This window comes from Protopterus annectens, chromosome 9.part0 (assembly GCF_019279795.1).
Source record: "Protopterus annectens isolate FY-2018-M chromosome 9.part0, PAN1.0, whole genome shotgun sequence".
Classification (NCBI taxonomy): Eukaryota; Metazoa; Chordata; order Ceratodontiformes; family Protopteridae; genus Protopterus; species Protopterus annectens.
The window spans coordinates 510,818,759-510,837,399 of NC_056743.1; the positions used below are offsets into that span (position 1 = coordinate 510,818,759).

Genomic DNA, 18,641 nt, shown 5'->3' on the forward strand with positions numbered 1-18,641 from the left:
TCCCTTTCCTTGCTCCATAGATTGTACCTTTTCCACAGCTCTCATTCTTAATAGCGGAGATATTTGCTTTAGAGCTTCTGCCCTTTGAGTAGGTGGTAGGTTTGGCATTCCTCTCTTCCCTGGTAGAGTATGGAAATGGAACCTGTAACCTTGGTCTATAGTTTGCAAAATCCATTGTTCCCTTGTGATGCAATGCCAGTTCTTTGAAAATAAGGTTAACTTTCCGCCTAAGGGTGCTTCTAGTTGATCCCTGGTAGGCGGTGCCACTGTCAAGTCACTGTGATCGAGTTGTTGTAGTGGTGGTGGCTGCGTCCGTGCCTCGCTGGTTGTTACCTTGCCACTGGCGTCCCCTGTAGGCACCCCTGGATTGGTTTCTGCCTCTAGAACGCCTATTCCTGCCTCTCTGTGTCTTACAGGAGTCCGGAAAGGACCAATTCTTGGAGGGCCAGTTCCTGCTAAACCTTGGAGGTTGAACCTGTAAGAAATCTTTCACTGTTTGTACAGATTTCGCCTTCTCTTCCATCTTTTTCAGTACCTGCTGAGCAGGGGAACCAAATAAATTGACCTTGTCCATGGGTGCATCCAAAAGCTTTGATTTGACATGGTCTGGTAATGCCTGTTCTTTCAACCATGCATGTCTCCTGATAAAGTACAGTTTTGTACCTACCATAAATGTAGATGTTCGAGGATTCCCTTGCTGCAGTCCTGACAATTGGGTATAGTCCGCGTCCCAGTCGGCCCGAATACCAGAGTATAAGGCTGACGTCGGTCATGGCGCCTTAGACTGACGCCAGTACGTCAGGGTACTAATGCGCATGACCGACGTCATTTCCTCAGTCTTTTCTTGCCCCAGATGTCAGAAGACCCAAAAAGACAAGTCCCAAAAACAACCTGCACCAAAAAACATGTACAATATATACAGTAATACATATAAAAAATATAAGCATGTAAACTCACCTACACAACCACCCTGAAACACAGAGGGGAAGGAGGGAGGGTAAATTGGACTGCAGCAAGGGAATCCTCGAACATCTACATTTATGGTAGGTACAAAACTGTACTATGTTCTTCGTCTTCCCTTGCTGCAGTCCTGACAATTGGGTAGAATCCCAAAGCAGAGGTAAGGGAGGCTGGCAAATTATAAAGTAGCAGGAGCTGACAACATGCCTTGTAAAACAGCTGTGGCAAAACCAGCTCTAGTCTTAGAGTATATAGGCAGGTGATAATGCCTAGAGAAAGTATGCACTGAACTCCAAGTAGCTGCTTCCAGAATATCCTTAGTTGCCACCCCCTTAGAAATGCTGTTGAAGTGGCAGTAGCCCTAGTGGAATGAGGCCTAATCCCAGCTGGAACCTCTTTGCCATGATGGGAATAACAAAATGCAATGCAAAGCCAATCCACCTAGAAATAGTTTGTTTTGACACAGGCTTGCCCTGTGAACTCAAAGCAAAACAAACAAGTAACTGCTGAGACTGCCTAAAATCTTTAGTCCTGCTCAGATAATAACGCAATTGCCTGTGTACATCTAAAGTGTGCAAAATCTTTTCCCCTTTATTTTGAGGATCTGCAAAAATCGTAGGCAAATGAATAGTTTGGTTTAAAGCCACACTAGAAACCACCTTAGGCATAAAGGAAGGATTAGTACGTAATGATACCCTGTCCTTATGGAAAATCAAAAGGGCTCTACTGCCATAAGGGCCTGCAACTCAGACACCCTTCTTGCAGAAGTAATAGCCAACAGAAAAGCAGTCTTCCATGACAAATATTTCAATTCAGCAGTAGCTGCAGGCTCAAAAGGTTGTAGAGTAAGTTTTTCCAACACAAAATTGAGATCCCAAGCAGGAGTAGGAGCTCTACGGGGGTCTTATATTCTTTGCCCTCTAAGAAACTGCTTGAACAAAGGATGCGAAAACAAAGGTGGGTCACAATCATAGTGAGCTGAAATTGCTGCAGCATGAATCTTTATGGAAGAGAAGGACAAACCTTTGTCCAATAATTCAGTAAGATATTGAAGAGCCACACTCAAATTAGGCTCTGAAATCTCCAAATTCTTTGCTGTACTCCAAAATAAAAATCTCTTCCATTTTTCTGCGTACTCTCCTAGTACTAGGCCTTCTAGCTTCCATAATCACATTTAAAACTTGTTGAGGAAGCTGAGACCTACCATGCTTCAACACAGAATATGCCAAGCTGTGAGATGAAGAGATTGAAGCTTGACATTGAGCAGATGACCGTCCTTCTGAGATAACAGATGAGGAATCAGAGGTAAAGGCCATGGAGGCTTCTTTACAAGACTCCTTAGAAGTGGGTACCAGTGTTGCCGAGGCCAATCTGGAGCTATCAAAATCATCCTTGGCCTGTCCTGTCTGACCTTTAGTAATACCTTTGGAAGAAGAGGTAGAGGTGGAAAGGCATAGACATGAAGGTTTTTCCAACTGAAAGACAGAGCATCCACTTTCCAAGCTGTGTGATGAAACCCCTTTGTGCAATACTTTGGCAGCTGGTGGTTTAGTGGAGAAGCGAACAGATCTATGTCTGGAGTTCCCCATGACACTGTCAATTTCTGAAATACATGAAGATCCAGTTTCCACTCGTGGGGATCCATGATTTGTCTGCTTAATACATCTGCTAGGGAGTTCTGTGCTCCTGGCAGAAACCTTGCCTGAAGAGTCAGTTGCAGGCTTAACGCAGTCTCCCATAAAATCATTGCTTGCCTGCATAGAGGATAAGAATGTGTTCCCCTTGCTTGTTGATGTACCACATGACAGTTGTGTTGTCTGTCAGAATCAACACCTGCCCTGGAAGAAGTAACTCCTTGAACGCCATCAATGCAAACTGGACTGCTAACATCTCCTTCATGTTGATATGTAGATGCTGTAGTCTGGCAGGCCACTTGTCTTGTATCCACTTTCCATTTAGATGAGCTCCCAAGCAGTGTCCGAGGCATCTGTCGTTAAAATCTGACTCGCCTCTGGCCGGGTCACAGAGAGTCCCTTGTTTAGGTGACATTCCTGAGCCCACCACAAGAATTCCTTTTGAAGGCAAGGTATTATTTGAATGACAGTGTCCAAATCTTGGCAGTGCTGTGTCCATACATTTTTGAGATACCATTGCAGCTTCCTCATATGCAGTTTGGCATTGGGAAGCACCAGAATACAAGATGCCATGAACCCTAATGCTTGAAGGACTGTCCTTGCAGTCAGCACGGACTGATGAGATAGTTGATGGAAGTAAAGTGACAGACTTTTTTGTTTGTCCGGGGTTAAAAAGGCCATCTGGGCTGCTGTATTCAGTCTCACACCCAGAAAGCACATGTCTTGAGAGGGTACTAGACTGGACTTTATTTCGTTCACAGAATACCCTAGGCATCTTAGCACTGCTATGACATATTCCAGATGCTGTAGAAGGTGTTCCTTTTCTTGAGCCAGAATCAGGCAGTCGTCCAAGTAAGGATAAATTTGAATGCCTTGAAGCCTGAAGTAAGCTATCACTGGAGCCAGAACCTTTGTGAATACTCTGGGCGCAGTAGATAAGCCAAAGGGCAATGCAGAGAACTGATAATGAAAATCTCCAGTTGAAACGCAGATACTTTCTGCAACTTAGCCTTATGGGCACATGAAGGTAAGCTTCCTTGAGATCCAAAGTTACCATCCAGTGATCCTTGCCCAGCAGAGGTAACAGTTGCTGTAACGTCAACATCTTGAACTTGGGAATGTCCAGATAAGTGTTGAGGATAGATAAATCCAAAATTGGTCTCCACGTGTTCCCCTTCTTTGGTACTAGGAACAGCCGAGAATAAAATCCGAAGCCCCTTTCTGATACAGGGACTGGCTGAATAGCCCCTATCTGGAGTAACTGAGAAACTTGCTTGTGAGCCTCTTTTCTTTGTGGAGGAGGAACATCTGGCATGCCTGTGAAAGGGGGCATTGTGTGGAAATAAAATCTGTACCCGTGATGAATGATATCCAGCACCCATCTGTCTTGAGTGATTAAATCCCAATTTTCTTTGAAAAGAGACAATCTTCCTCCCAAAGGAGCTGCCAGACGAGAGTCCACTGGCAGCTGAAAAGGCAGGTCATTGGTTCTGCTTACGAAAGGACTGACCCCTGCCCTCACCAGAAGTCTGAGCAGGTGAACTGTCTGATCTAGGCCTAAAGAACCTTGAGCCCTGCCCCTACCACGCCTAGACCTACCCCTAGACTGGGAACCATAAGCAGGATATGTCCACCCCTTAGCAGGCCAATTTCTACTAAACTTGGAGGCTGCACCTGCAAAAATCTTTAACAGTCTGCATAGACTTAGCTTTGTCCTCCATTTTCTTTAAAACTGCTTCCACAGGCGGTCCAAACAACACATCAGACTGTAAAGGAGCATCCAAAATCCTGGTCTTAACATGCTCAGCTAAATTCTGATCCTTCAACCATGCATGTCTGCGAAGAACAGAACTAGTAGCAGCCACCCTCGAGGAGGCCTGAACAGCATCAAAACCACACTGCAAAGAATGCTTACCCACTTGTTCAGACACATGAACCAAATCCAGCAATTCTTTACACTCAATACCTTCCGCCAAAGCATCCACCTTAGATTTCAATTGTGAAAGGAGATAATTCTGATATTTCAGCATATGAAACTGACAATTCAACGCCCTCATGGCTAGAGTGGAAGAAGTATATACTTTCTTACCCCACCTGTCCAAAGCCCTTGCCTCTTTATCAGAGGGTACAGGATTTTTAACCACAGAAGCTTTAACACCTTTAGGCCCCTGAGAAACAGTTTCTGGGTCCGCCCTGGGACTCTTAAACAAATACTTATGAGCTTGGGCACCCTATAATACCTATCAGGCTTAACAGGAGCAGGAGGCAAGGAATCAGGGTTCAGAGAAGCCTCTGCAAAAACATCCTCCACCACATTCAACACAGGAGGAATAGCTAAGGGCCTATGCTGGGGCAAAAACAAGAATTCCCTAAGCCTTTTCTGGAGTCAGAGTAATCTTGGCCTTCCCATTTAAAGTGCTCCCTCATGGAGTGAAGAGTCTCTGAAAATGAAAAATCCTCAGGAGGAGAAGCTGAAGGAGTGGAATCATCCACATCAGAATCAGAATAAGTAGGAAACTCTTGCAAGTCTTCCACAGAAGACTCTGAAGCCTGTGAACACTGTTCAAAACTATCAAACTCCTGTTCCACCCTAGGCCTCTTATCAGGTGGGGCATAGAACCTCTAATCAGAGTAATCAAATCTTCTGCCATTTTAAGCATATGTTTCTTAGGCACAGAGCCGAAATGCTAGGAGAAGCCCCACAGAAGCTGAACTTGGCCTTCCTCTAAAAGAAGCTTTGGCAACAGAAGGAGAGGCCCTAACTACCTTGGGAAGAGAGGGAAGAACAGTGACCTGAGAAGCCCCTCAGCCTGGCCTACCTCCTGAGAGGGCACATCCTGTAACAGTAAAGTATCTGGCTGAGACTCCATAGAGACTCCTGGCAAAACCTCTGGCTCCCTGAGCCTTCTAAAGGACCGGCGTCCGGGACTGCCGGTTCCTCACCCCTAGACTTCACTGTTTTGTCCTTGCGCTTCTTAGATGAAGCAGGCGTCGGAGCATCCGGCGGCATAGTATAATTGCAACGCTTCCCAAACACTAACCTAGCACAATCAAGCCTCCTCTTAATAGTGCGCTTGTTAAATCTAGCACAAGAGCGGCAACCAACAACGTCGTGCTCAGGCCCTAAACAAGGTATACACAATGTATGATAATCCCTATGCGGTATCTGCTTCCCACAAGAAATACAGTTATTCACTTTTTCTGACATCCGGTTAAATACTGAGGCAAGAAAAACCAAAATGTTCTAACGGGGTTACTTAGCCAACTCTGTATCGGTCTGAAACTCCGGTTTCGGAAAATCTCAGAACGCCAACCTGCACTCGCAAAATTGCTTCTGCATCGGACCATGCGGCAAAAAAGACTGAGGAAATGACGTCGGTCATGCGCATTAGTACCCTGACGTACTGACGTCAGTCTAAGGCGCCATGACCGACGTCAGCCTTATACTCTGGTATTCGGGCCGACTGGGACGCGGACTATACCCAATTGTCAGGACTGCAGCAAGGGAAGACGAAGAACATCTGTGCCAGTCATGGCTGATCTAAAGGAAGCCTCCAGTGCATCATAGCCACATTTTAAAGAATGGTTACTAACCTGCTGTATGTTATGTACCATTTCCTGAACATATTTTTTATCTAAAGATTCTTCAGAGGACAGCATTTTAGTTAACTGGTCAAGCATAAACTCTTGATATTGAATCGTATGAAATTGGCAGTTCAAAGCCCTAGCTGACAAGGTAGCAGAAGTGTACACTTTTTTACCCCATCTCTCTAAGGACCTGGAATCCCTTTCAGAGGGGAGGGGGTTTTTAGTAGAAGTAGCTGCTACAGCTTTAGGGCCCTGGGAGATAGTCTCTGGATCTGCAAAAGGCTTGCAAAAGGAGCCTTGAATAAATGGTGATGAGTGTCTGGGACCCTGTAGAACCTATCGGGCTTCGCAGGAGCCGGAGGCAATGAATCAGGAGCAGTGCAAGCATCATTAAATGCATCATCTACAACAGAAAGAACTGGAGGTATAGCTAAAGGCCTATGTTGTGGCAAATGTAGAAAGGTTCCAAGCCTTTTGCTGGAGTCTGAGAAATCTTGGCCCTGCCACTGAAATTGTTCCCTCATAGCATGCAAGGTTTCCCCAAAGGAAAATTCCTCAGGTGGAGAGGCTGAAGGAATGGACTCTTCAGCATCAGAGTCTTCGTAAGGAGAATAAGAAGCCTCAGGAGGGTCTGTATGTTCTGAGTCATCAGAGGAATCATCAGTGGATACTGGTTCAGGGGGCTCTGCTCTAGGCCTCTCTTCTGGAGGTGGGAGAGAGGACCTGTCTGGATGAGGCTGGGATCCACGAAATAAAGAAATTAAATCCTCAGCCAAAGAAAGCATATGAGAGCTGGTGCTGGGCCTGTGTGAGGGGGGGGTTTGGCAGGCACCGTTTTTGAAGCTTTAGCTGCTTTAGCCCTGGCAAAGGCCTTAATAGACATGGCTGCTGGAGGCCTAGCAGCTCCACGTGCAGGGGTTGAAATATCCAGGGGAATAGTGTCTGATAATTCCTGAGAAACCGCAACAGAAGGTTGGATTTCAGAAGCCGATTCTACCAGGTTAGAGGAGGCCTCGGTAGAAGGCATGGTTTCGGCTGAAGAAAGGACCGCTTGCTCGGTTTCGGCCGAAACAGAGACACTCGCGGTTTGCTTAATCGCGGTTTTGGCCGAAACCGCGGACCGCGAGTGTCGGTCCTTTTCTTTACGTTTTTTGGAAATTTGCGTTGGAGGATCTGACGGCATAATATAGGCAAAATCAGAGCCGAAAATCTGCTCAGCAAACTCCGACCGACGTCTAAGCGTCGGTCAGTTAAAAGAAGCACAGGCTAGACAAGCTGCTACGTCGTGGTCTGGGCCTAAACAATGTATACAGTAGGAGTGGAAATCTTTATGAGGTATTTGTTTCCCACAAGATAAACAGTTATTTACTTTCTCTGACATCGGCTGAGGCAAGAAAGAGTCCCCAACGGGGTACTTAGCTTTTTAGAAGTCTTCGAAGTAGTATTCGGTAGTAGTAATCTCTGGATCTGACCGACCGGCACTTGTGAACAGCTTCTGCTTGAGCCCGGCAAGAAAGACTGAGGAAAATGGCGTCGGCTGATGCCTTTATACCCGAAGAACTGCAGCGATTACGTCGGGTGAAGTGCGACACCAGCCGAAGCCGGACCCAGACTTTGGAATCCGGCCGACCGAAGGGCTGCCTGACGACAGGACAACCCATTTGTAAGGACTGCAGATGCATCCTTGAAGGACATCATATGGGTTGTCCTGCCTCAGGCAGCCCTTCGGTCGGCCGGATTCCAAAGTCTGGGTCTGGCCTCTGCTGATGTCGCACTTTCCCCGACGTCAGAGCGTCTGGGGTATAAAAGCATCAGCCGACGCCATTTTCCTCAGTGTTTCTTGCCCCAGATGCCAGGTGCCCTCTAGGAAGGCCAAATTTGGAGGAATGCAGTAAAATTCCAAACTTTTTCCCAAAAATATATATACATATATATACAAAGAAATACACCATAAAAGATCCCCCAGCTAGCTAATGGAGGGGTAAGTACCCTAGGAATACCACAGAGGGTAAGGAGGGAGGGTAACCCTGACTGCAGATGCATACCTATCGGACATCTACATTTATGGTAGGTACAAAACTGTACTATGTCCTTCAAGTATGCATCTGCAGTCATAACATATGGGTAGAATACCATAGCCAATCTAGGGGAGAAGGTACTAAGAAAAGGATGGTGTAGTTAAGATCCCCTGCAGAACTGCTGTAGCAAAACCTGATCTGGAGTATAAGGGTAAATTGTAATGCTTGGCAAATGTATGCACGGAGCTCCATGTAGCAGCTTCTAAAATGTCCTTGGTAGCCACCCCTCTCAGGAAGGCTGTAGTGGTGGCTGTGGCCCTTGTTGAATGAGGCCTGATGTTTGCAGGAACTGTCTTTCCATGGAAGGAGTAACAAAATCGAATGCAATTTCCTATCCACTTTGAAATTGTCTGTTTGGAAATTGCTTTTCCTTGTACCCCAGCAGCATATGCTACAAGGAGTTGGTCAGTTATTCTGAAACTTTTAGTTCTGTCCAAGTAGTAGCGTAGTTGTCTGTGTATATCCAGAGTGTGTAGAAGTTTTTCTCCTCTGTTTTGTGGATTTGGGAAGAAAGTAGGCAAGTGAATAGCTTGGTTCAGGGATACCCTAGATAACACCTTTGGCATAAAAGTAGGATTGGTTCTTAGTGAAACTCTGTCCTGATGTAAGATAAGAAATGGCTGTACTGCCATTAAAGCTTGTAACTCAGATACTCTTCTTGCTGAAGTTATGGCCAGAAGGAATGCAGTTTTCCAAGACAGAAACTGTAGATCCGCCGATGCTGCTGGTTCAAAGGGAGGAAGTGTTAGTTTCTCCAGCACAAAGTTGAGATCCCAAGTTGGTAAAGGGGGTTTTCTTGGAGGATTGATGTTTTTGATCCCTCTCAGGAATTGCCTGAGGAGAGGGTGCGAGAAGATAGGTGGATCCACATTGTATTCTGCTGAAATTGCTGAGGCATGAATCTTTATGGAAGAATAGGACAGGCCGTTGTGGAACAATTCTGCTAAGTATTCCAGAATATGTGTCATACTCGCCACTGTCATATCTAAGCCTTTTGTTGTAATCCAAATGAGAAATCTTTTCCATTTAGCTGAGTATGTCTTCCTTGTGGAAGGTCGTCGAGCTTCCATAATAATGTCCTTTACCCTCTGTGATAAGTTGTTGTGAGGGGGATTTATGGAATTTTCCAGGCAGTTAGTTGCAATGTTTTCAAGTTGGGATGCATGATCTTGAAGTTGTTCTGCGTTAGAAGGAGGCCATCGGGGAGAGTCCATGGTTTCGCCTTTGACATGCTCCTCAGTAGTGGGTACCAGTGCTGCCTTGGCCAGTCTGGAGCTATTAGAATCACTCTTGGCTGTTCTGCCCTGATCTTCAGTAAAACCTTGGACATTAATGGGAGAGGTGGGAAGGCATATACTTTTAGATCTTTCCAGCTGAAAGAGAGAGAGTCCACCCTCCAAGCCTTTGGGTGATGCGTCCTGGAGCAGAATGTCTTCAGTTGATGGTTGTGGGGGGAAGCGAACAGATCTATGTCCGGCTTTCCCCATGCTTTTAAGAGTAGGAAGATATCTGGGTGCAGCATCCATTCGTGTGCATCCATGGTAGTTCTGCTTAAGCTGTCTGCCAGTACATTTTCTTCCCCTGGCACGAACTGGGACTGTAGTTGTATGAGTTTCAGGCACAGATCCCATAGATTCATAGTCAGCCTGCATAGGGGGTAGGAATGTGTGCCTCCCTGTTTGTTTATGTACCACATGACTGTGGTGTTGTCTGTCCTTATTAACAGGTGACCTCGATGGAGGAAAGGTTTGAAGGCCTCGATTGCGTGCATCACTGCCAGCATTTCCTTTTGGTTTATGTGCATGCGCAGCTGTCCTTGAGACCATAGGCCTAGGATACATTTGCTCTCCATGTGTGCTCCCCATCCTCGGTCCGAAGCGTCCGTGGCGATTGTTTGCTTTGTTCTTGGTTTGTTGAAAGGCAACCCTCTGTTGCACTGGCAGGCATGAGACCACCACAGGAATTCCTTTTGAAGGCAAGGAATAATTGGTATCAAAGCTTCTAAACTGTGACTGTGCTGAGATCATACACTCTTTAGGTACCATTGTAATTTTCTCATATGCAGCCTGGCCTGTGGAATTAGAATTATGCAGGATGCCATGTAACTCAGGGCCTGCAGGATTTTCCTTGCAGTTAGCTGTTTGTCTTGTCAGAATCATGAAGTATTCCGGAAGTTGTTTTTCTTCTGTGAGAAAGGCCATTTGGGTGGTTGTGTCTAGATCTGCACCCAAAAAGGTTATCCTTTGGGAAAGAACAAGTCTTGATTTTTGAATGTTGACTGTGTATCCCAGGGCCTGTAGTAGGTGGATGGCATATGCCAAGTGCTTTATCAAATTTTCCTTGTTGTCCGCTTGTATAAGGCAGTCGTCCAGATATGGGTAGATTTGAATCCCCTGAAGTCTGCAGTGTGCAATTACTGATGCCAGGCATTTCATGAATACTCTGGGCGCAGTAGATAAGCCAAAGGGCAATGCTGAGAATTGATAATGCTCTGATCCTGCAAGAAATTTGAGGTGTCTTCTGCAACTTGGTCGAATAGGGACATGCAGGTATGCCTCCTTGAGATCTAGAGTCACCAGCCAAGACTCCTTGCCCAGCATGGGAAGAAGTTGCTGTAGGGTCAGCATCTTGAATTTTGGCACAATGAGGAAAGTATTTAGTGCGGACAGGTCGAGTATAGGCCTCCATTGATTTTCTTTTCTTGGAACAAGGAATAATCTGGAGTAGAATCCTTGACCTTGTTCTGAAAGAGGTACCTTTTCTATGGCTTTCATTTGAAGTAAGTTGTTGATCTGCTTTAAAGCCTCTGCCCTCTGATTTGGTGGCAGGTCTGGCATTCCGTTTTTTCTTGGCAAAGTGTGGAAGTGGAACCTGTATCCTTTGTCTATTATTTGCAGTGTCCATGTGTGCCAGTTTGAGAAAAAGGAAAGCTTTCCGCCCAAGGGTGCTTCCAATTGAGCCCTGTTAGGCGGAATCAAATTGAAGTCATTGTGTCTGTCCAGGTGTAGTAGTAGTTGTTGTTCCTGCACTACCTCTCTGGTTGGTAGGCTGCCACTGACTGCCTCTGTAGGAGCCCCTAGCTTGCCCTCTACCTCTGGGACACCTGTTCCTGCCTCTTTGGGCTCTGTCCGAGTCTGGAAAGGACCAATTCTTAGTAGGCCAGTTTCTGCTGAATCTCGGTGGTTGTACTTGCAGAAAATCCTTAACTGTTTGCACAGATTTAGCCTTTCCAGACCTCCTGGGCAGAGGAGCCAAATAATTTTTGTTTTTCCATTGGAGCATCCAGGAGTTTAGCTTTAACATGGTCTGGCAGGGATTGTTCCTTCAGCCAGGCATGCCTACGAATAACTGCCCCAGTCATAGCTGACCTACATGAAGCCTCCAGTGCATCATAACCACACTAAGAAATGATTACTAACCTGCTGTGAGTTATGTACCAGGTCCTGAAGGTATTTACGGTCAAGGGGTTCAGAAGAAGAAAGTTTCTTATTTAGTTCATCTAACAAATACTCTTGGTACTGTATCATATGAAATTGACAATTTAATGCCCTCACAGAAAGAGTTGCAGAAGTATATACCTTCTTTCCCCATCTCTCTAAAGCTCTAGACCCCCTTTCAGAAGGTAGAGGATTTTTGGCAGTGGCAGCCGCAACCCCTTTAGGGCCCTGAGAAATGGTGTCTGGGTCTGCGGAATGGGCCTTATACAGATGGAAATGAGAATCCGGGACCCTGTAGTATCTATCAGGTTTGGCAGGTGCCGGGGGGAGAGTATCAAGGGCTGTACTAACATCATTGTACACATCATCAATAACACGCAACACAGGAGGTATAGCCAAGGGCCTATGTTGAGGTAAATGCAAAAAGGTCCTTAATCTCTTTCTAGAATCAGAGAATTCCGGACCCTGCCATTGAAAATGCTCTCTCATGGAGTGTAGAGTCTCACCAAAAGAAAACACTTCAGGAGGGGAGGCCGAAGGAATAGATTCTTCAGCATCAGAGTCCTCATAGGGCGAATAAGCCTCCTCCTGGTGGTCTGTTAACTCAGATCCGTCCGTGGATTCATCTGAAGAGTGTTGGTCAGAGGGCTCAGTCCTGGGCCTTTTGTCTGGTGGTGGGTGAGAGCCCCTGTCAGGGTGAGGCTGAGAACCTCTAATTAAAGAAATAAGATCCTCTGCAAGGCTGAGGATCTGAGAACTAGAAGGCCTCTGGGAGGAAGTTTTGGGAGGCAAAGCTTTAGTCAGTTTGGCAGCTTTAGCCCTGGAAAAGGCCTTAATGGACATGGAAGCAGGGGGTCTAGCTGCCCCAGGAGTAGATTTGTCCAAAGGTATGGTGTCGGACATTTCCTGGACACTGGTTTTGATAGGTAGCTCAGTAGCAAACTCCGCCGGGGCCTCCGGGGCCGCGGTGGTCGGTTGAGTGGATTCGGTTAAAGGAAGCTCTGAGGACTCTGTTTCGGCCGAAACACAGACACTCGCGGTAGGCCTTACGGTGGTTTCAGCCGAAACCGCGGGCCGCGAGTGTCGGTCCTTGTCCTTCCGTTTTTTCACTAAATGCGAAGTCGGAGTCTCAGACGGCATCTTATATGCAAAATTAGCCCCAAAGAATTCTTCTGCAAACTCCGACCGACGTCTAAGAGTTCGTCGGTTGAAGGAAGCACAGGCTGAACAGGCAGAGACGTCGTGGTCTGGGCCTAAGCAAGGAAGGCAGTAAGAGTGGAAATCCTTATGAGGTATTCGTTTCCCACAAGTTAAACAATTATTTACTTTATCTGACATCGGCTGAGGCAAGAGAGAGTCCCCAACGGGGTACTTAGCTTTTACGAAGTCTTCGGTAGCTGAATTTCTTCTTATCACAAGATCTGACCGACCGGCACTTGCGAATTGCTTCTGCTTCGGGCACCGCGCGTCAAGAAAGACTGAGGAAAATGGCGTCGGCTGATGCTTTTATACCCCAGACGCTCTGACGTCGGGGAAAGTGCGACATCAGCCGAGGCCAGACCCAGACTTTGGAATCCGGCCGACCGAAGGGCTGCCTGAGGCAAGACAACCCATATGTTATGACTGCAGATGCATCCTTGAAGGACATCAGGGTCGGACAAGGGTCTGATTCCACTCGCCCCATCTGAGCCGACGAGGGAGTTCCGGTGCCCAGATCCCTCCAAGGACGGTACCATGGAAGGGATCGGAGCAGACGACTGAACCGAAGGTATCTGAGCTGACGGTTCCACAACTCAAACCCCAACGAACTCAGACTCCAAGCTCAAGGAAGGAGTTTGAGGAGGAATATCTGCAGAAGTGGACGGAGCAGACACCCGAGAGGGGCTGGACAACATTTTAGCTAGGGCCTACTATTTCAACAACCTACTGACCACTCTCCAAATCAAGATCTGAAATCCTAGAGGACCGAGGAGTGAGAGGACCTATGGCTGTGCTCCGATTGGAGCAGAGGTGACCGTGGAACCAAGCGTATCGGCTCCAAGGAGGGAGATCTAGATATCTTTAGACTCCCAGACTGCTCCGAAATACGTGTTGGAACTGACAGGGTGGGAGGCACACCTGTTCCGGCCGGACCTGAGGTGGATGGTAGTGCTTCACCCAATGACAGCTCAGAACTAGGAGCCAAAGACTTAGGTGGCTTGGAGGATTTCACAGGCTGAGCCTTGGCCGGTGAATCCTGGGGCTTAAGCAAACCCCAAAGGATTAACTTATTTCTGCGCTCCTTCAGGACTCTCGGGCTGAATGCATGACAAACTGAACAAGAGTCCTGCAGGTGCACCACGCCCAGACAATAAACAAGTGTGACCATCTGTCAGATCTTCTGACAACTTGAGTCACACTTCTTGAATCCGGACACTAGTATCCTTGGACATGTCAACACGCACACACAAAAAGAAAACAAGCTGGCAGGGAATACAAAACTATATAGTTACCACACCCAACAAGCACACTGAAATCAAATAAAGTCCAAGTATTCTAGACAGAAACTACTCCAAAAAGACGAACAAATCTACCTAAACGTGTTTTTTTTTTTTTTAAACTAAAGAAAATAAAAAAGGTTGGCCTAGAGGCTACCGTGAAAGGGAAAGGGGGGGGGGGCTAAGTAAAACGAGTTTTCAAAAACAGGATACTACTGTAAGGTGATAGCTATAGGAAGGTAGTACAACTAAAGGAATTTAGGTACACTATAAAAAGGTTGAATTTAAGTAAAAATAGAAAATACAATAAAAATATACGAGCCTGAGTAAGACCACCTCGCAGCTGAAGCGGCAAACGAGATCTGGGTAGCTAGCGCCACGCATCATGGGATATGGGGTAGCCTCGAACCAGTAAACAGCTCTAGAGCTATTAAAGATGGCAGAGTCTGAGCAGAGGATCGGCTCTGATCCCAACCAGCAAGAATGAAGGCAAGATAGACAACTTAACAGTCTTTTCTGGGTACCAGGAAAAGTCTCTAGGAGAAACAGTGTCACTTTTCCTCTTCTGGTACCAGTTGAATAGCCCCCATGGTTGAAAGAGAAAGTACTTTTTTGGCCACTGCCCACTGATTTGGGGTAGGTCCGGCCACCCACTTGGTGTTGGCAACATGTGGAAGTGAAATATGTATCCCTGGGACACTATTTAAAACCCATTTGTCCTGGGTAATGAGTTCCCAATTCTTTGCATGAAGAGCAATCTTTCCCCCCAAAGGGGCAGTCAGTTGATAAGTGCTTGTAAAATTTAAAAGTCATTGAGAGAGTTTAACATAGGGGGAGTCTTATTCCCAGATTTGGAAGTGGTGACTCCCCCACTGCTTAGTTCTGTGTCCCCTGGGACTGAAACCTGGGGTATCTGCTGTGCCTGGGTTTGGCTTGAGAAGACCTGGAAGGGGCTGGAAAAAAAACAATGAGGGCCAGTGCCTACTAAATCTAGGAGGCTGAACTTTTAAAAATATTTTTAATAGTTTGCATAGATTTAGCTTAATCTTCAATCTTTTTAAGAACTTCCTCAGCCTTGTTGCCATAAAGGTGGTCCTGATTTAAAGGAGCATCCAACAATTTAGCTTTAACATGATCAGGCAAAGATTGCTCCTTAAGCCAAGCATGCCTTCTGAGCACAGACCCAGTAACTACAGCCCTGCAAGAGGCCTCTAATGAATAAAAACCACATTGCAAAGTATGTTTTCCAACTTGTTCAGCAGAAAGTATTAAATTTTAATTTTATTTACTTTATTTTACATTTGTTAACCGGGCTAGTCCAACTGGATACATGTCCATTTTCAGTGGAGGCCAGAGGAGAAAAGCTCCGCTCTCTACTACATGGTAACAAGAAATATATACAAAATACACAAGGCATTTAAACCACAAATACACAAGGCATTTAAACCATCATTTCAGGATGTTAAGAAAAAGGTGATAGAGAGACAGAGACGTTAGTACAGGTGCGCATAATGCGTGACAGAATTAATTTACAAAAAAAAAAAAAATTGAAGAAATAGAGTTGGGATAAAGTGTAAAGGATGCAGGAGAAGGGAGGAGGTAAAAAGATCAGCTACGGTTATTGCAAGAGCATAGCCAGTGGTTGGTTAGAAAGTTTTCTAAAATCCTTTAAATTCTTTTATTTTCCAGTGTCAGGAATCATCATTTTCTGTTTAAGAAGTCCAATAACGTGTTGCTAATACTTTAACATATGAAAGTGGCAGTTTAAAGCCCTAATGGCCAAGGTTGCAGACATGCAAGTCTTCTTAGCCCATCTATCCAGCGCCCTGGAGTCTATAAGAAGGGGTAGGATTTTTAGCAGTAGAAGCCTTAATGCCCTTGGGCTCCTGTGAAATAGCCTCTGGATCAGCAATAGGACTTTTGAAAAGGAACTTGTGGGACTCAAGTGACCCTGTAGTATCTGTCAGGTTTTCTGGAAGCAGGAGGCAGGGATTCAGGGGCCAAACTAGATTCTGAAAAGGCATCAACAATATCAAGTACAGGAGGAATAGCTAAAGGCCTATGCTGAGGTAGGAGAAGGAAATGCCTAAGCCTCTCTTGAATCAGAAAAGTCCTGGCTTTCCCAGTGGAAATGCTCCCTTACGAGTATGTAAGGTTTCCTCAAAAATAAAAATCCTCAGGAGGGGAAGCAGAGGGAAAGGAGACCTCTGCATCAGAATCTTAAGTAGATAAGGGCAAATCCAGATCAGAAGAATTAGAAAAAACAGAATCCTGATCAGAATATTCATAATCAACTTCAGTCCTAGGCCTCTTAGAAGGGCGGGTTGGCTACCCCTGATTAGAGAGTTATTAGATCTTCAGCCATTCTTGTTTTTTAGGCCTAGAGGCCTGAGCATGTGGCCTGGGTGTCTTTTTTAGATATGGATCGAGATTTAGGCCTACATAAAGGAGGCATCTGTTTAATTTGCGAGTCCGTAGGCCTGAATACACCCTCAGAAGCCAGTGCCTGCACAGCGGCTCCGGACTCATCCAAGGCAGAGACATCCGCGGGTTCCATAGTTGAAGCATCTCACGGCATACCGGCCTCCGAATGGGTCTCTGTAGAGGCTTGCGAATCAGAAGTAACTGGTATCAGGGGCTGCGAAAATGCCTCACTGACTACCGGCGAACTGGCGACTGGCTTATAAGCGTAGTTGGCAGTTTTGGACCTTTGCAGCCTGTCTGTCCTTATCTTTGCTTTTTTTTGGAATCCCAATAGTTGAATGGCTAACCGACATTTCTGGATAATTAAACTGAAAACCGAAATATTTAGAGGCAAAAATATACAGACAACGGATAGTGCGCCGATTAAATAAAGCAGAAAACCCAGAGCAAGGTATTACGTGGTCAGGGCCTAGGCAAGGACTACAGTACGAATGAAAATCTTTGAGGCATTTCCTTTCCACAAGTAATGCAATTAAATTTTACTGACATCAGTAAGGAGCAAGAAAAAGCTTCCCCAATGGGGCACTTGGCTTTAGGCAAGACTTCGGTTCTGAAACTTGTAAACGAAAATTTCAGGAGTCAGCCAAACGGCACTTGTAAACTGCTTATGCTTCAGGCACCGCGCAGCAATAAACACTGATGTAATGGTGTCAGCTGCATGCTTTATACCCCTGAGGAGAAAGCATCAGACTCTGGGATCTAAGACCGATACTCAGGCCCATCTGAGGGCTACCTGCAGGCAGATAACCTAAATGCAATGCCGCAACAGTGAAAGACAAAGATCATCATACATGTCACAACAGCATTTAGAAGTAAGAGAAGGGTTTCTAATAAGCCAGGGGTTACTAGAAATAGACCTTTAAAACTAGGAATGTATTAAAAACAGGTTACTAAACTGAGAAACAAAAAGGGTGGGGGTGCAGACCTTGAAAAATTAGTTAATCTTAGACTTCCTTTACTACAAATTAAGCTTTCAAAAGTGGAAACTCAAGAGTGAGCAATGCGGGATGGTTGGTTTTGGAACAGACTTGAAGTTTCATATGACAGTAGTACCGATGCCTGCTGATTTAATCTTAAAGTTTTCCCCTACAGACCTAAAGTCTGCTGTATTTGTTGCATCTCTTTGAACAAGCATTAATAAATCATAAATGCTACATGCAACAATTTAAAATACACCAGAATCACAGCAGTCAAGTAAATCCAACTCCTCAGGCAGTCTCAAACAAAACTTCAGGAACATCAATAGCTTCATAAAAATATCTTACCTACAGGTTGGCGATCTCTTGATCTATAATCTCTTCTGTCATCTCGTCTATCTCTACTTTTTGGAGGTGGCGACCTAAAAAATACAAATTGCCACAGCCTTCTATGAAAGAAATCTGGCAAAGAAAATGCCATAATTACTATCTAGCCCAAAATTCTCTCGAATACACTAAACTGAAGCCATATTTAAAGCTCTGAGACAAAGAAAGGGTTTACGGATCAGTCGACTTACCCAGTTATCCAATGCTAAACATTAACATTTATATTACAAAGTTACAGAAGGACTTCGATAATGCGTACAACAGTTGGACATCTCCAAAGCGGTGCTGCGCTCCTCACCATTAAAGGGATGTAAGCAGGAAGTCTGAAAAGTGGTGATCATGTGACTAGAGGAAGAGCTGCTCTAACACTGAAGTTCTCCAAGCCAAGGTAGACTGCACAGACTTGCCACACTATTTAACTCAGTGGCCCTTCAGTTGCTTTCCAATCCTGGACATTTGGCCTGAAATAAAACTGGAGAAAGTACAGTTGTATACACTTACCATAAAAGTAGAGGTTAGAGTATTCACTGTTGCAGTCATTACACTTGGGTTATCCTGCTGGCAGGCTACCCTCAGTTGGCCTGAATTCCAAAGTCTAGGTCCAGCGTTGACTGCTGTCGCCTCTTCCCGGATGTCAGTGCACCAGGGGTATAAAAGATATAGCAGATACCATTTTCTT

The 18,641-nt window shown here is 45.5% G+C and overlaps 1 protein-coding gene across 2 annotated transcripts in view; it reads right to left on the reverse strand.

Moving 5' to 3' along the window:
• Positions 1–18,641, reverse strand: part of SNRNP27 (small nuclear ribonucleoprotein U4/U6.U5 subunit 27) — a 500,248-nt gene that overhangs the window by 397,261 nt on the left and 84,346 nt on the right. For both annotated transcript variants that reach the window (XM_044083075.1, XM_044083074.1), the window contains exon 3: positions 17,924–17,997. In XM_044083075.1, the coding sequence (XP_043939010.1) occupies positions 17,924–17,997 (74 nt within the window). The remainder of the gene's footprint in view (positions 1–17,923; positions 17,998–18,641) is intronic.